The sequence below is a fragment of the Natrix helvetica genome, assembly GCF_964273705.1.
Source record: "Natrix helvetica genome assembly, chromosome: 5".
NCBI lineage: Eukaryota > Metazoa > Chordata > Lepidosauria > Squamata > Natricidae > Natrix > Natrix helvetica.
The window spans coordinates 30,623,867-30,641,899 of NC_138551.1; the positions used below are offsets into that span (position 1 = coordinate 30,623,867).

The 18,033-nt window shown below is 37.7% G+C and overlaps 1 protein-coding gene across 1 annotated transcript in view; it reads left to right on the forward strand.

Moving 5' to 3' along the window:
- Positions 1-14,859, forward strand: part of LOC309392399 (glutathione hydrolase-like YwrD proenzyme) — a 32,914-nt gene extending 18,055 nt beyond the window's left edge. The window contains exons 6-11 of the mRNA XM_081953582.1: positions 1,433-1,520; positions 4,427-4,598; positions 6,826-6,988; positions 7,729-7,899; positions 8,544-8,628; positions 13,797-14,859. Of these exons, the coding sequence (XP_081809708.1) occupies positions 1,433-1,520; positions 4,427-4,598; positions 6,826-6,988; positions 7,729-7,899; positions 8,544-8,628; positions 13,797-14,029 (912 nt within the window). The 3' untranslated portion in view covers positions 14,030-14,859. The remainder of the gene's footprint in view (positions 1-1,432; positions 1,521-4,426; positions 4,599-6,825; positions 6,989-7,728; positions 7,900-8,543; positions 8,629-13,796) is intronic.
- Positions 14,860-18,033: the final 3,174 nt, after the last annotated feature.

The following is an 18,033-nucleotide window of genomic DNA, read 5'->3' on the forward strand; positions in this document are numbered from 1 at the left end:
TCTCTCTCTCTCTATATATATATATATATATATATATATATATATATATATATATATATATGCATACATATATACTAGCAATAATAAATACATTATATAACATTATATAATTATGAATTATATACGGTATTATATAATTTATAATATATTATATAATTAATAATACAAAATTCATAATGACATATAGCACAGGACCCATATGATGATATTTGTTATAAAATTATTCTTCATTAAATGCAAGGTGAGGTAAGTGATAATTTGGAGAACTAGATTAAATAAAAGAGATGTAATCAACATTTTAGAGTTTCAGAGCACTTATATTACAGACGAAAAGTGAAGGCAGTTTCTCAGTGATTTGGCAAGTGAATAAATCTGATTACTCAACTCTTGCTATTGGATATCAAATAACCCGCTAGCAGCTCAGAATGCAACAGCTGTCTGGGTACTCAGTTTAGTATAAGAAACCATGATGCCAAAAAACTTGCATAAGAAAAAGGAATGCTTATATATTATATAATGCTTATTTTGTTTCCCCCAAAATAAGATCCAACCAGAAAATAAGTCCTACCATGATTTTTCAGGAAGTTTGCAATATAAGCCCCATCCCCAAAATAAGCCTCAGTTAAGATCATCAGCCAGACAGATGCCTTTAGTATCATATTTACCCAAAAATATGACTCAACCAGAAAATAAGCCCTAATGCGTCTTTTGGACTAAAAATTAATATAAGACCTAATCTTATTTTCGAGCAAACACGGGTAACTAATTTTTAGTAAAAATGTGCCAGGTTCTTCAATCATGCTAAAAATGGTATGTTTTAAAAGCCAGGTGTAGTTACATCTATTAGTCATGTTAGAACTACAAAAACATTAAAGAACGATGGGTTTAAAAGAGGTTCAAACAATTGTTGCTTAATGAAAAAATTATTATTAATAGTTGTACCTTATCGCAAACCCACTGTATTTAAAAATAATTATTTGACTGTTTTTAAAATCTATCTTTCTAGAAGTTGTCAGAATCTACTAGAAAGATGAATTTCATTGTTAACTGTCTTTGTGTATATATAGAATCTTCAGAATGGTTTTTAAGAAACCTGAAAAATATTTAAAAATATTTAGGGGTGATTGTTATGAGAAATATTTAATTGACACGAGCATATAATCTATTCAGAAATTTAAATACATGCTACATAGATGCATGCACTGTTGCTTAAAAATTAATGACATTTATTGGATGTTATTTGCATTATATATTGCATGTGTGTATTTTTATATTATTCTCATTAAGAATAAGTAATAATATATGTTAAAGTTTTAGTATTTCATTAGTTGAAAATTTCAACTAATTTGATTTTTGTTTAGAAAAATTTGTATCAGAAATTTTTTCTTTCTTTGGTTGATAGTCAGCATTAAATAGTGTCAATCATTTTTAGGGTATGAATATTTGGGAAATTCCTCCAAATGGGCAAGGAATCACAACTTTATTAGCCCTGAATGTTTTAGAAAATTTCAATGTCAAAGGTATGGTCAGCTTCTAATTTTTACATATCTGTTGTTTCTAATTTTTAAAAAAGCCAGAGGTTTCTACTTTAGGAAAAGAAGAGAAAAAAGCACACATTTTTATCAGAAGGTTTATATTGAATGAATGACCATTGAGAATGAGACTTAATTAAGAGACATTTATAGGATTATACAAAAGATTGACAAAACTTGCCATGTCAGCAACTCTAAAAACTATTAGCTTAAAGCAATAGAAATCACACATTACTAGAAACTAATAATGGGAAACTGGAGGGAAAAATTGAGAAAATAGTAATGGCAAATTTCTTCTGTGATGTATCGGAGTTAACAAATTTAACATATCCATTTAGTTTCCCAGATTCATTCAATTTGTGGGTAACTTTATTTATATAAATCACAATATTGTTCATTCAAACATAGAAACTCATATACATATCAATTAATACAGGAGGTAATTAAGACTTTTTAAAAAGAATATTTTGTTTTTATATTATAAAAATTCCTAATTGTGCAGCAATATACGTATGTAAAATTATTTCCATTGTAATTTAGATCCTAATCTAATTGTAGCAATATATGTAAAATTACTTCCATAAGGAAAACAAAAAATGATCATTTTTGATAAATATATGTAGTGTTACCCGCCTAATGTACACCTTCCAACTCTCCAAGTACGTTCAGGGTACAATTCTAATCTATCCCCCTATTATGATGATCCAGATGATGATAAGATAAATTACAGTTCTAAAATGCTGCTTGTGGAGAATATGTTGGTGAGGCCACCGGTGAAATTCCCTAAGACTATAAGGAATACTTGTGAAATCACAGACTTCGGCCCTCCTAGCCTGAAGTATTGGCTTTTTAAATATATCAGTGGCTTTGGAAAGAGGATTAGTGTAGTGCCAAATGCCATCTTGAAAATCCTGTCTTTTTGGGAGATTAGCTTTTATGGACTGATTTTATGATTTTATTAACATTTTATCTCATATATTGTAAGCCAGCTGGAATGAGAAGAGCAGATGGCACATACATTTTGATAGCAAATGCCAAAGTTCAAAGACAAGTGGATGGGAACAAGGAAGAAGATCTATCAGAATCAGCAATAAAGGCAGAATAAAGGTTGACCTTAGAAGAGGATGGAGCAGAAAAAGAATGGCACTTTTGTCTTAGGCCAGTGGTGGGCAACCTTTTTTTTCAACTGAGCCAAATCTCGCCAAAACCACGATTGAAATTTATTTTGAGAGCCACATTTTTAAAACCGAAAATACATAGGATGGTACACTGTTTTTAGTTTCAATAAATTCTGGCATTTGAAGCACGCAAGTCTTAAAGCTGTCAAGTTACAAGATCCTTGCATCCCTAACCCTTTAGGAAAAAAACCCCAAGGGGTCTTCAAACCTGACAGTTTAAGACTTGTGGACTTCAACTCCCAGAATTCCTCCTCCAGTCATGTTGGCTCAGGAACTCTGGCATTGAAGCATGCAAGTCTTAAAGCTGTCAAGTTGCAAGACCCTTGCACCCCTAACCCTTTAGAAAAAAAACCCAGGGTCTTCAAACCTGACAGCTTGAAGACTTGTGGACTTCAACTCCCAGAATTCTGAGAATTGAAGTCCACCAAGGGCATCAATCATATTAGCCCAGGGATCTGCAAAATTGGCTCTTAAGACTGGTGGACTTCAACTCCCAGAATTCTGAGAGTTGAAGTCCACCAAGGGCATCAATCATATTAGCCCAGGCAGGGATCTACAAAATTGGCTCTTAAGACTGGTGGACTTCAACTCCCAGAATTCTGAGAATTGAAGTCCACCAGTCTTAAAACAGCCACCTTTGCAGACCTCTGTGTTAGCCCAAAGCCTGGCGCTGGGCGGGCCTTGCTCCCCCATTGGTGGAGCCCCAAGAAGCGAGGAGGGAGAAAAAGAGACGGAGGCAAGGAGCTTCTCCCCCCCCCCCGCAAAAATCTTATCAGGGAGCCGGCGGGCAGTAGCAAATTAGCTGATCACGCGGCGTGATCGGCTAATTTGCTACTGCCCGCCCGGCTTCCCGGTTAGATTTTTGCTGGGAGGAGGCAGGGAGGAAGCTCCTTAGCCTCCGTTTCTTTTTCTGCCTCCCCGCTTCTCGTCCCCGCCCGACTTCAGGATCCTCCCTAATCATTGTGGGTCGGAAAGAAAAAAGGGAAAGGGGGGCTTGTTTTGAAGTGCCCGAGAGGAGGGAGGGGAGCGGGCGCCCGGCACACAGAAGAGCCACATTAAAGTGTGTAAAGAGCCGCATGTGGCTCGCGAACCGCGGCTTGCCAACCACTGTCCTAGGCTGTCCCTATATAGATTTGTTTTGATTTCTCAGGGAAATATTTTTCCAAAGTCAGGAACTGAGTGGTGCGATAGTAGGCCCAAAAGAAGGAGTGGACCTGGATCAAACATGAAATTGAATTCATTTTTTAAATTTAATTTAAATTAATTACATACATATAATATGACTACTTTTCAGTAAACCCATAATCTTCCCCCCTGTCAGTTGCAAAAAAACTAGTGACAATTTCTGAAGATGCTCTGGTGACGATGGGACAGATCCAGTGCATCCTCATTAAAGTTACATGCTGCCCAGCTCCCAACAAATCTAGGTGGTTTACATAATCATTAAAAGCATCTTTAAACGGAAAAAAAACAAGACAAAAGATAACAAAGATAGCAGAGGTAGAAATCATAAACAGGAACAAAGAAAAAGAAGAAAAGAGGATTCAATCACACTAACCAAATGTCTGGGGAAAGAGCATCCTCTGGTGTAGAAAACAATGTATGAATCAGTTCACTGTTTTTCATCAGTAAGTACTATATGCACAATTATACCTCTATACATATGAAGGATTTTATGAATTGCAAACAATAATTTGTGTTGGTTTTTTTCTGCAGATCTGGACCATAATTCTATTCGCTACTTGCACATTTTAATTGAAGCATTCAAGATGAGCTTTGCTGATAGTTTTTGGTTTTGTGCTGATCCGGAAAAAGGAACAGTGCCTACAGCACAGCTCCTTTCTAAATCTTATGCCAGAGACCGTTCGCATTTGATCAATTTACACAGGTAAGCTGTCCTCCTGTTTGTTTTTATAAATGCCACTACTTATTAATTAATTACTAAACATCAAACAATACAACAGAGTTAACTATTATTGGCTACAGCTTTCTTTTAAAATAAGTTAGGTTAATTTTGCCAGATGCTTATTGTCCCAGTTGCTTGGCTATGTTGGTAGTGATGTTTTTCTCCAAGCTGCATGAACTGCTTTCAAAACAATTTTGCTTCATAATTAATTTTAGATAGATTGGGAGTATCTACACTTGGAAAACCTGAGAACAATTCTTCATAAGAAAATAATTCTTCATAGACGTTGCAGAGTTGGCATGGGGAACTCGGGTTAAGGTCCACCCTCTGAAACTGAACCTTACTGGGGAATTTTGGATGAGTCATTTTGGCTCTATGTAACCAACCTCACAGGATTATTCTGAAGAAAAATAAGAGGAAAGCATTCTAGTGTAGTCTAATCTAGTCTAGTCTAATCATCATCATTATCACCACTATCATACTACAATAGTCCTCACTGAACAACCAGAATTGGGACTGACAATTCTCTCACTAAGCAATATGATCACTTGTGACTTGTGATTTTACTTCTTCATAGACTGTACTTGTTGGAAGCTGGCTGTGAAGATCACAAATGGTGATCACATGCTTGTAGGATGCTGTGACGATCTTAAGCACCCACTGTTTATGAAATGCCCAAATCATGGTCCTGTGACTGAGGGACACTGTCCTAAATGTGGGACACAGTTTTAAAGTTTCTTTCTAAGTGCTACTGTAATTTTGAATGGTTAATAAACAGGAGAGTCATTAAGCATTATACCCATGATGCTTCTACATTGCTTAATATACCAAATACAAAGTTTATTTTGTATTTGTAAATTAGATGAAATGCATGAGGAAGTAAGGTATATGCATCTAGATTGGGCAGAGGAGAGGATAAAGAGGACTGTGAAGAAGTAAGTGTGCTTTATTAATACACACAATCTAAAGAATAATAAGATACAATAGACTATCTATTCTTTTAATGAAAACTGCTCAGGTTCAAGCCAAAGTCTCTCTCTAAGTAAAAAGCCCACTACTCCACTTATCCTTATTTATTCTTTTCCAGTTGACCTTGGGTATCTCTAGGGTTTTATCTCTGTCTCCTCACTCACACCTTAGACTGCTGCAATTGACATTTTACAGTACTGAACATGTTCTCTTTGGATTTTGTGTGAAGGGTTTGCCCCCTTAATTTGCTAGTTTTCAGAATGCACATTTAAACATTTGAAATCTTCTGGATTTTCCCCAAGATTGAAATTCATAATGTTAGTTTCTGATAAGTCATTTGATGGGTATCTAGATTTGGTATTCACTGCTTGAGTATGTTGTGGGGGAATATTACCTAACAAAATATATCCAGAGAACACTTTGTCAAAATGAGAAAAAAGTAAATGTACAAGGAATTTTGTCAAGTGTTGTGTTTACCATTATGCTGGAATATTTTAAAATTGGCCATAATACCAGAACACATCTTGAAAAGCCCAAAGATCCATCTGTTAAAAATACAAATCCTGTGTACTCTAGATAAAATGTTTGCTTTCTCTGACTTACGTTTGAGATTAACCTTTCAGTGGAAACACTTCTTAAAACAATCCAGTTGTTACCTGTTCACAGGAGGTCATTTGATCATTTCCTATGTAACTTTGCTTCAACTTTCTACGGTACACATTGGAGTAAATAAATTGTTGAAAGTTTTCTTGACTTGCCACTTTAATTGAAAAAAAAAAGCTCTATAGCCCTAATACAGAACATTTCTACATGTTTTGGATTCCCAAACCAGTTGTCTGCAAAAATTAAATAATACAGGAGGTGCGTTATGCCTCCATGGTTTTCTTTTAATAGCCCCAAAATAGAAAAAAAAAAGTTGGACAAAAAATCCTCTTCTCATCTTCTCTTGCAGTCATAGCAGTGCTATTTACATCACTGTAAATAGAGTGAGAGTAGAATAAAACAACAATTGAAAAAATATATTACTGTTATTTGCAAATGTTTTTGTGGACTTTGGCTGCAAGAAATACATAGAAGTAGATCCCTGGCCATAGACCCTGGCCCAATAGAAATAAACAATTTTCTCAAGTAAGTAAATTGAGAAATGTTGCTGCAACCAAATTTCAGTCCTCTTCATTTTTTGTAAGTACTACAAACAATACCAACATTTTAAGTTTTCTGCTTTCTTTCCTGCCACCAGAGCAACTGCCCAATATAGTCATGGAAATCCCTTCCCAGTGGGCAATGACACAGTTTATTTTAACGTGGTGGATGCTGAAGGCAATGCCTGCTCTTTCACTAACAGCCTGTATAAAGGATTTGGTGCAGGGCTGGTGCCAGATGGCTGTGGATTTACTTTGCAAGTAAGAAAGTATTTTTCAGCATGAGGAATATGTGCTTGATGAAATGATTGTTTTAGCATTAATTTTTCAGTGTAGTGTGTTGCTAATTCATATCAGGATTGGCTTGAAATTGTTCCTAATTCAAGTGCAGCCATTTCAAATTCTTGTATCTTTTTTTAAAAAAATGAAAACTAGTTGGCTATATAGCAAAACTCAAGGATTTAGCTTCATCCGTATGTACAAGAATTCCTTCTCTATTTGAAGTTTTCCTTCTCTATTTAAAATTTCTCTTTTCAAATCTTTTCAGAAACTGTTGAAATACTATGCCAGATTATTTAAAGATCATGTAAACAGGAATCTTTTTTATCTTCATTTTAATGATGTCTATGTTTATACATTTTTAAAATTATTATCACCCAATGTGCTGCTACTTTTTTGCAGTTTTGCTTCATTTTTAAAAAAAATTACTTGTATCGATAATAAGAGAACATTTGTAGCTCAGGGTTTAACTGTGGAGCTTTTGGTGCTCTCTGAGCTTGGTTGTTTTCTTGTAGATGTTTCATTAGCTAAACCGGGTAACATCATCAGGGCATTAATTATGTTATTTAGTTTGGTAATGTCCACAAGAAAATTAGCAAGCTCAGAGAGTACCAATGTTGAACTACCAATGTTATCTTCTAGCAATACTGCAGATAACTAGGATTCAACTCCATGAGTTGCTTTACCTGTCTATGACTTTTAGTGCACTAATTTATCTCTAGAACAGAGGAGCCGGCTTTTCACTACAGCATGATCATCCAAACTGCCTGGGCCCTTGGAAGCGGCCCTATCATACAATTATACCAGCTCTGGCCACTGCAGCTGGTACTGGAGATCTTTTGTGTTGCTTTGGAGTTATGGGAGGATTCATGCAACCACAAGGTCAGGTGCAAGTAAGTACAGTATCTGTCCCTCCTGGGTGTAGTGTATTAGTTGCCAGAAAATAGTTCGCCCTTCAAAGCTTACATGATTGAATACAGTTTATGTTTTTCAGCAAATTTGGGGAAACTTTCATGGGCATTCTCACAAAATAACTGCTGTGAAGTCAAGGTCAGGCACAAAACAGCAAAATTGGTACATGGGTGGTGATTGCTTTTCACCATCATTACTGAGATGGTTTCTTCTAACTCCATTCTCATTTCACTGGAAAGCAAGCATAAGTTGTAGCTACCTATTCTTTTCATTTGACTAATAATCATAACCAGAGACTTTTATGAAATGTGTGTTTGTTTGTTTAATGTGGGATTCTACTTTGTAACATACTGACTTTTGATTTATTTTTTAATTAAAAGTATACAAAAAAATAAAATCAGCTGAGCATTCAGTGTATATTTCACCAGATCTAATGTTTAGGAAGGATATAGTATGTTTGAAATAAGCATCAAATTTCCTTGATAGTGATTTGGTGAACATAGCCAAAATATAAAGAAAGAAAATATTGTTATGCAACAATATTGTCTAGATAGTTGGTATTTTATGAATGAATTATTCCCTCATAATAATGTAGATTTTCATTTCCCTCTATATGTTCTTATAGGTACTACTAAATATGTTTGAATTTGGAAAGAATCCACAAGAGGCTTTGGATGCATCTCGTTTTTATATAGAGTATAGCAAAAAAGGTAAGACTATAAAATGGAATTTATATTCCCTCTATCTGAATAAGCAGGAAGAAATTCGAAGCAATTGTCCAACCCTCATTATAGTGACACAGTGCTTATAGATGCCAATAAAATCTTGCTGATTAAGATTTAATAGCTCAAGTTTGGATAGCAGTAAGTATTCTACTATAATTGAATTCAGTGATGGATTCATTTTTCTCCCAGTAGCAATGAAATAAAACCCAGTTTGCTGTATGTTGAAATCAGTACTATGGTATTTCATACCTTCTATTGCATTTGCTTTCTTTTAATTACTTTGTTTTTCCTTTTGGTTTATTTCCTTTGCCTGATTTTGTTTTGCTGATGTACTCTTGGGCGAATGACTGCAGTAGATGTAGCTGTCATAGAAAAACAGGCTTGCAAGAAATGGCAAATGGACGCTTGTGATTTCTGCTGTCCACCTCAACCCACCCTCAAATAGATTTCCTTCTGATGATGTATTTTAGTTTCTTTATGCTACTTCCAAAGAACCAATTTGATGCAGGAGTTAAGGCATCAGGTTAGAAACTGGGAGATCATGAGTTCTAAATCCACTTTAGGCACAAAGTTAGCTGCAGGACTTTGGGCTGCTCACCCGCTCTTAGCCTAGGAAGGAGGCAATGGCCAACCACTTCCAAAGTCTGTCTAGGCTCTACTTGACTTTAGCCAAAAAAGAGAACCCATCCTGAAGGCACAGTAGAATATAAATTTCATAAGGTCACATATGTATGTATATAAGTCTCTGTGTGTGTCTATATACAGTGGGGCAAAAAAGTATTTAGTCAGCCACCAATTGTGCAAGTTCTCCCACTTAAAAAGATGAGAGAGGCCTGTAATTGACATCATAGGTAGACTTCAACTATGAAAGACAAAATGTAAAAAAAAAAACCCAAACAATCACATTGGCTGATTTGGAAAGAATTTATTTGCAAATTATGGTGGAAAATAAGTATTTGGTCAATATCAAAAGTTCCTCTCAATACTGTGTTATATATCCTTTGTTGGCAATGACAGAGGTCAAACGTTTCCTGTAAGTCTTCACAAGGTTGGCACACACTGTTGCTGGTATGTTGGCCCATTCCTCCATGCAGATCTCCTCTAGAGCAGTGATGTTTTGGGGCTGTCGCTGGGCAACATGGACTTTCAACTCCCTCCAAAGGTTTTCTATGGGGTTGAGATCTGGAGACTGGCTAGGCCACTCCAGGACCTTGAAATGCTTCTTACGAAGCCACTCCTTTGTTGCCCGGGTGGTATGTTTGGGATCATTGTCATGTTGAAAGACCCAGCCACGTTTCATCTTCAATGCCCTTGCTGATGGAAGGAGGTTTGCACTCAAAATCTCACGATACATGGCCCCATTCATTCTGTCCTGTACACAGATCAGTCGTCCTGGTCCCTTTGCAGAGAAACAGCCCCAAAGCATGATGTTGCCACCCCCATGCTTCACAGTAGGTATGGTGTTCTTTGGATGCAACTCAGCATTCTCTCTCCTCCAAACATGACGAGTTGTGTTTCTACCAAACAGTTGTATTTTGGTTTCATCTGACCATATGACATTCTCCCAATCCTCTTCTGGATCATCCAAATGCTCTCTAGCAAACTTCAGACGGGCCCGGACATGTACTGGCTTAAGTAGGGGGACACGTCTGGCACTGCAAGATCTGAGTCCCTGGCGGCGTAGTGTGTTACTGATGGTAGCCTTTGTTACGTTGGTCCCAGTTTTTTGCAGGTCATTCACTAGGTCCCCCCATGTGGTCCTGGGATTTTTGCTCACCGTTCTTGTGATCATTTCGACCCCATGGGGTGAGATCTTGCATGGAGGCCCAGATCAAGGGAGATTATCAGTGGTCTTTTATGTGTTCCATTTTCTAATTATTGCTCCCACAGTTGATTTGTTCACACCAAGCTGCTTGCCTATTGCAGATTCAGTCTTCCCAGCCTGGTGCAGGTCTACAATTTTGTTTCTGGTGTCCTTCGACAGCTCTTTGGTCTTCACCATAGTGGAGTTTGGAGTATGACGGTTTGAGGTTGTGGACAGGTGTCTTTTATACTGATAACAAGTTCAAACAGGTGCCGTTGGTACAGGTAATGAGTGCAGGACAGAGGAGCCTCTTAAAGAAGAAGGTACAGGTCTGTGAGAGCCAGAAATCTTGCTTGTTTGTAGGTGACCAAATACTTATTTTCCACCATAATTTGCAAATAAATTCTTTCCAAATCAGCCAATGTGATTGTTTGGTTTTTTTTTTACATTTTGTCTCTCATAGTTGAGGTCTACCTATGATGCCAATTACAGGCCTCTCTCATCTTTTTAAGTGGGAGAACTTGCACAATTGGCGGCTGACTAAATACTTTTTTGCCCCACTGTATATAGTGATGTACTGGTAAATATATAAGAATTAGCTTACATCACTGTGCTGAACCACTAGCCATTGAACAGATTGTCAGCACACAAGGCATAGTAGCTTAACTCTGTCTTAACTGGCTAACAGTTTTTCAAACAATTTATCAATCACCTCTTATGAGCCAGTACAAGCCAGTTCCAGCACACCTCCCTCTCTCGTTCTATGTATATGTTCATTTGTTTTTCTGTATTTACAATATATAGGAACATAATTTTAAGATATAACAGAGCTTCGGTCTTGTATTTATCTTAGTTGAAGGGTACTCAGTTATATCATCTACTTAGACCTATTTCCTGATGACAAAATGAGACAAGGTTTACTTATAAGCAGGTTTCAATATTCCTTTTTGCAAGCATTAACAGCTAATTGCACAGAATTGTCTGTTAAAACATCCTTTCTTAACCTGGTGGCCTTGGGGATGTTGACTTTCTTGATCCTTTGTTGATGCTAGGTTTGTGAAGGCTACTTGAAAGCATGTCTTTTTACCCAAGGGCTTATTCAGAACCAACCTGGACAAAGATCTCTATTGATGAATTGCATTATTAGTAGGAAGTTCTTAAAGCATAAGCTCAGCATTCCTCTAGCCTTCCTCATCTGCTTGACTGAAGCATAAGGGGTGAAAGTGAACAGGAAGGAAGGTCATATACATGTGCAGTGCAGCTGTTAAATGTTGTGCTTCGATTAGGGTTATCCCACCTGGCCATTGAAATTCACAGGTAATTTTAGATCTGTAATTCTCTCTCAACCTATCCCACTTTGCAGGTTTGTTCTTACAGGGATTATAGACAGAAAGGCTAAAATTATCCTTTCTGTCCATAACCCCACCCTGTATATATTTTACCCTGAGCATCTAGGTCAGTGATGGTGAACCTTTTTTGGCTCGTGTGCCAAAAGTGGGGGAGTACAAGGGGTCATGCGTGGGTGTGCCACACCCAGAATGCTACGCAAATGACCACAGCGCGCATGCGTGCACAACCAGCACTCCCCGCCCATTTTTTGGCATGCTTTTTTCACCCTCCCCAGGTTCCAGAGCCTTTATAGGAGCCTGGGGAGGGCGAAAACAGCCTCCCCGGCCCCCCTGGAGGCCCTTTGGAGACTTCAGGAGCTTTCCTGAAGCCTTCGGAGCACAAATACTTCCGGGTTGCTCGTAGGGCCAGTTTTAGCCCTCCAGAGCTTCAGGGAAGCCTTCTGAGGGCTCCTGAATGCTCCGGAGGGCTAAAACCGGCCCTACGAGCAAACCGGAAGTCTGTTCCTGAACTTCTGATTTGCCCATAGAGGCGGTTTTTCGTGCTCCGGAAACTTCAGGGAAGCCTCCGGAGGGTGAAAAATGGCCTCAAAAGAAGGGTGAAGTCAAGCCTTGCATGTCCTGACAAATGGCTCCGCATGCCACCTGTGGCACGTGTGTCATAGGTTTGCCATCACGGATCTAGGCCATTTTATCGAGATTGAGTATAGTGTGCTATGCATACACTTCTGCATAGTATTATAGAAAAAATGAGGAAAGGAGATAAATAAAATAAAATAAAATCAGTTATTTAACGTTTATACATTCAGTGCAATTATGCAGTTGTGTGGCTGGTATCACAACAAAAACTATTTAAAAGAATTGTGTGTGTGTATTCCTTTAAGGCAGTCTTGACTCCTGGCAACTGTCTGGACCAGGGGTGTCAAACTCAAGGTCCACGACCCATGGCTGCCCTGGAAACACCAAAGGACCAGCCCATAGTTCCTGCCAGCAAAAACAGACTTGAGAGGGCTGACTGCCTCCCTCCTGACCTCTGTTTTCAATGGCAGAAGGTTGCAGGAGGCCTTTGCAGGTGAAAACAGAGCCTGTTTTTGCTGGCAGAGCGCTTGGGCCACCATAGGCATTCCCAACACAAGTGACGTCAAGCTGGCCATGCCTCCCCTTCCCCCCCCCTCAGTATCCTGGGTTTTTTAGCCTGGTGCCTTAATAGTTATACCCAAACAGGTCTCAGAATTGAATATATATTCCAGTTTAATAAATTAAATGCAATGAATATTATTTTGGTGTATTTCATCACATTTTCTTGATGCCACATTAAACATTACTGTTCAGCATTATACAGGCTATATCCAATATGTTTAAAAAGTCTGGTCATGTTTAGCTGTGTTTAGCCACAGATTGCGTACAAAATTGCCAATTATATTATATGAAGAAGCTACATAGAGTGAGGGCTCCTGCACACCTACCAGTTGAAATGTATGCAAATGCAAGTAGATTAATAGGTACCACTTTTGTGGGAAGGTAACCGCTATACGTTTGGCGTACAGCCATGCTGGCCACATGATCACAGAAAATGCCTTCAGACGACGCTGGTTACTTCTGCCAAAAAGCAAAGATGAGCACTGCTCCCTAGAGTTACACATGACTAGACGGGGAAACTTTTATCTCATGCCTCCAGACGTGATACCTTGTTTTCCTCTCAGTTGTAAAGAGAATGCAGGGTATGCAGGATGATTGCTTCTTAGCTACAAAGTTAAACCTGTCATCCAATCATTTTAAAGGAGTTGCTTTAAAAGTGTTTCCAATTCAGATTCCTTTTCCTATTCCTGTGTCGATGAGTGAGAATATTTTATTTTCCTTCTGTGGGATCGTGATTAAGTGCTGAAAATAATATTTTAGCTTTGGGGTCAGGTGGTATTTGTAAAATAATTGGACATTTGTTCGGTATTTCAAATCTTCAAATCTTCAAATAAAATCTTGAATGCTGTTCTTTTAATCATTAGATGCGTGGCAGGTGTTCTTGGAAGACGGCATTCCTCAAAACGTAGCAGATGGTTTGAGAGCCATGGGCCATAATGTCCAGGAACCTGTGCTTGGTTATGCCAGGAGCATGTTTGGACGTGGTCAAATTATCACCAAAGGAGAATGGTGGAGACAACAATCCCTCTCTTCTTCCTACAGTGTACTTTGGGCTGGATCTGATCCTCGAGCTGATGGTTGTGCATTGGGATACTAGCATGAAAAGAAAAGATGGCAAGATTGAGTGAATAGAAACAGATTTCAAAGTGACATAGCATAATCATATACTAGAAAACAGAGGAGGCATAATTTGATGATAATAGTCCATGTTTTGCACGAAGAAACCCTAGGTTCAGTTATTTCATTTATTTGCCTGGAATATGGGATAATGCAGGGGTGTCAAGCTCAAGGCTCCCAGGCCAGATGTGGCCTGTGGGGTGCTTATATCTGGCCGGCTTGGAAATAGCAAAGGACCAGCCCACAGTGCCTCTGCTAGTGAAAACATCCTACTTGTACCCCAATTTGGCTGGCAGAGTGCTTCAGGAGATTGTCTAGGCTGAAAACTGGGTATAGGGGGCCGCGTGCTGGGCCTCCGTTTTTGTTGGCAAAATGCTGCATGAGGCATCTGTCGTGACTGCTATCCATCCCATCTCTCCCACCCCCTCCCCCGGCCAACCCACAGAGGACAACAACAATGCTGATCTGGCCCTCTAAGAAATCCAGTTTGACACTCCTGGGATAATGGGATACTCATCTGCTTCTCATATTAGGGCATATTGGGTGCTTTTTTCTCAGAATGCTTAGTCATGGTTTTTCTCAGAATGCTTAATCATGGTTTATTAAACAAACCAAGAAGATAAAAGCAATGCTTTTTTTTTTCAACCACTTTTTGATTTATTTCATCCATGCTTTACTTCCAATGTCAAGAAAAGTAAGAGCAACATACAACAAAACCAGAAGTCAGAATTCCAAGTTTAAAAGGAAAAGACCTGGTTTTAAATCAAGACCTGAAAATCAGTAAATTATGTTATCCAATTATACTTTGTTGCAAAATCATTTATTTTTATTTTTTGAGATGTGTTTGCATATTATATTATTTTGAAAACATATTATGATTTAGTGTTTGTATAAACTAACTATAAAACACTTTTATGAATGGTTTTTAGTCACACTAATATAAAGTTTTTGTTGACATTGTATTTGATCTTCTAAACAAATACATAAACATTTGAATAACTGACAAGCCCACTTTATTTCTTCCATAGCCTTCTCTAATATATATGTTTGATCAACTACTATTACTGCATTCTGAGAGAATGTTGGTAGTTTTAGATTTTTATGCTACACTTCTTTATAAGTAAATATAAATTATCTAATCAGAAAATAAGAGATATCCACAAAAAGGATTTCCTTTGTCAGGATAATATTTCTGAATTTACTTTAAAGTATATTCTAGTAGGATGTGTTACGTAAGAAATACATAAACATTTAAAGAGTTAAAAGACAGAAAGGAGTCTTAAAATTCATACTTTGTATTCAGGAATGCCTTATATCTGCTGAAATATTTTTAAAATATTTTTTCTTTATCTCGTTTTTGATAAGAAAAAAATATTATTGAAAGTAATTTAAGAAAAAATGATTATTGAAAGTGAAAGAAATGCTAAATTCTTAGCATTGTAAATGCTACAGTAAGATTTTATGTGTAAAATCAAATTTCAGTGTTTATTTACTGCATATAATGTACATTTCATATTGTTCTGCTGTTATACAGGAAGGCTAATTTAAAAATTGGATTTGATTTTAACTTCCCTTTAGTGAAAAGAGCAGAGTTCATAAAACAGGGCTTTCCTGTCACTCTACTCTGTTGATCTCCTAAAGGATGGGTGATATTTAGAAACCGTGTGCTAAACTACAGAAGGCGAGGAAGCGGTGGGGAATTGGCAAAAATGAATAGACGTGAATAGAAGTTTTGGATGTATGACATTCATACTTAACTTGTTTTTGGTAACATTAGGCTTGCCTCTGAAGCAATATTTGCAAATAGAAAATAGGTTACTTGATTTTATTTTTAAAGTTGCCTTATCAGTGAGATGGGCGGCATATATATTTAATTAATAAACTTTAAAAAATAAATTTTAATATAGCTGCCAATCTTCCAAAACTCTGGGATAATGAACAAAATAAATACTAAACAGGGCCAAGGATACTTTTGAAGTAGAATGTGCTGGTCAATTGTTATGACAATAGCTAGTTATTTAATTTATTTTATGCAACTTTGTGTTATCAAAATCAGTTCTAAAGTCTAGACATCAGTAGCTACTGAAAGAGGATGTTACTGAATAGTGCAGATGGAGGAAGTTCTCACAGTTTGATATTCAGCTGGATAAGATGCAGACTTCCCCTTCTTTAGAGTAAAAACAAGAGTCTTTGCCTCTGATTTAACTGCATCAAAGCCAAAATGCTATCACTTAAAAATCCTGCTTAATCTGATAAGATTAGAAGGGGAAGGATATTATTGTGTTTTGGAGGAAATCATGAAGGCCAACATCTACTTAACTTGGGAAGAGTCCCCGCCCTCACACCATGGTTTTATTGTAGCCTTTAGTGAAAGTTCAAGTATTGCTTAGCCGCCTTAAAAGCAATTCCTTCCAAATAATGATACAGGGGAGGGGGCAGAAAAGAGCAACTTCCATGAAATAGTTCCCATTTATGAAATATAGGAAGCGTTTTTTCACACATTGTCCTATAGTCATTACACAAGACTTGACATGATGGCTTCTCCATTGACTGTGCTTGTCAGAAGTTGGCTGTGAAGCACAGTTCCAGGCACACTGTGACGGTTGTATGTGTGAGAAACAGCTGTAAAATTACATTTGGCAAATATTATTTTTATTATTAGCTCAACACTGGCTCATATTACAAACCTTGTTCCTGTTTACTTGTTTGTTTAAAACTTGTTCCTGTTTAATTGTTTGTTTAAAACTTAAAAGAATTTTTTAAAAAGAATCAGATACAATAAAATTTTGTTACCTACATGCAAAAATTTATCAGTATATTTAGTAATCTAATATAATGCAACAATGTGTTATTTAGGTTAAATCCTATATCCACTTGAACATTTATTCATATGGAAATCAATGACAGCATACTTTAAATGGATAAGTATGAGATTGTCTTGAATATAATTCAGATGTTTATATCTGGTCTGGTAATCATCAGTGCTATAGTTTTCCCTGTTCTCCCAAGGTTTTATTCACTACGGATGACCCACAAGTTCCTTTGTGCAACTCCAGAAACCTTCCCTAATTGTGATGGTTAAACATTGATGGCAGTTTCACAGGCTAGAAAGCTGGAAACTTTGAGCCTCTCACATTCTCTTGGCCTTAAGAAGAAAGATCTTGCCAAGAAAATTGCAGAGACTTTTTGAATTGGTCACCAGGTGTCAAGACTGATGCATTCTCATCATCTTGCTCCTTTTTGTGTAAACTAAAGTATGTAGAGTGCAGAAATACAAAAGTACGTGGAGTGCAGCAATACTTAGCTAAATGAATTAAGACCAAAACATAAAATAAATTCTATGTAAATTTAGTTTGCATCAGTGACGTGCGGTGAGGATAATGGCTGGTGAGGCACTGACACAGTGGTGGGTTTCAAATATTTCTAGACTTGTGGACTTCAACTGCCAGAATTCCACAGCCAGGCATGCTCGGTTCTGATTTAAAATGACAGCATTTGTTTTTCTCCTTTGTGAAATAAATTTCCTTTTTTCATTTTCTTTTTCTTCCCCCCTTCCCCTCCTTCCTCCCTCTCTCCCTTCCTCCCCTTCTCTCAAACACACACACACACACACACACACACACACACACACACAAGTTGGATTGGACTATCTCTTCTACCCCCTTTCCTCTCTCACTCACTCTCCAACAAACACACACACACAGTGGCTTGAAAGCAGCTCATCTGCCATCCCCTCCCCATTCCCCTGCTGCCTTCCCCAAAAACCTCCACCATTGCAAATGCAGACTGCTGTCTGGGTGGGAAATGCCTGAAATGCAATAAAGCCCACCCACTCACTTCCTGCTGGCAGGCTGGGCTGAGAGAAGAGGCAGAGAAGCTGGTGGGGAGCCGATCTGAGCCTTCCAAAAGAAAGAGGCTGGGGGAAAAGTGTGTGTGCTACAGCATGGCTCTTTGCCTGGCTTCTGTGGATGACTCTGGTTAACT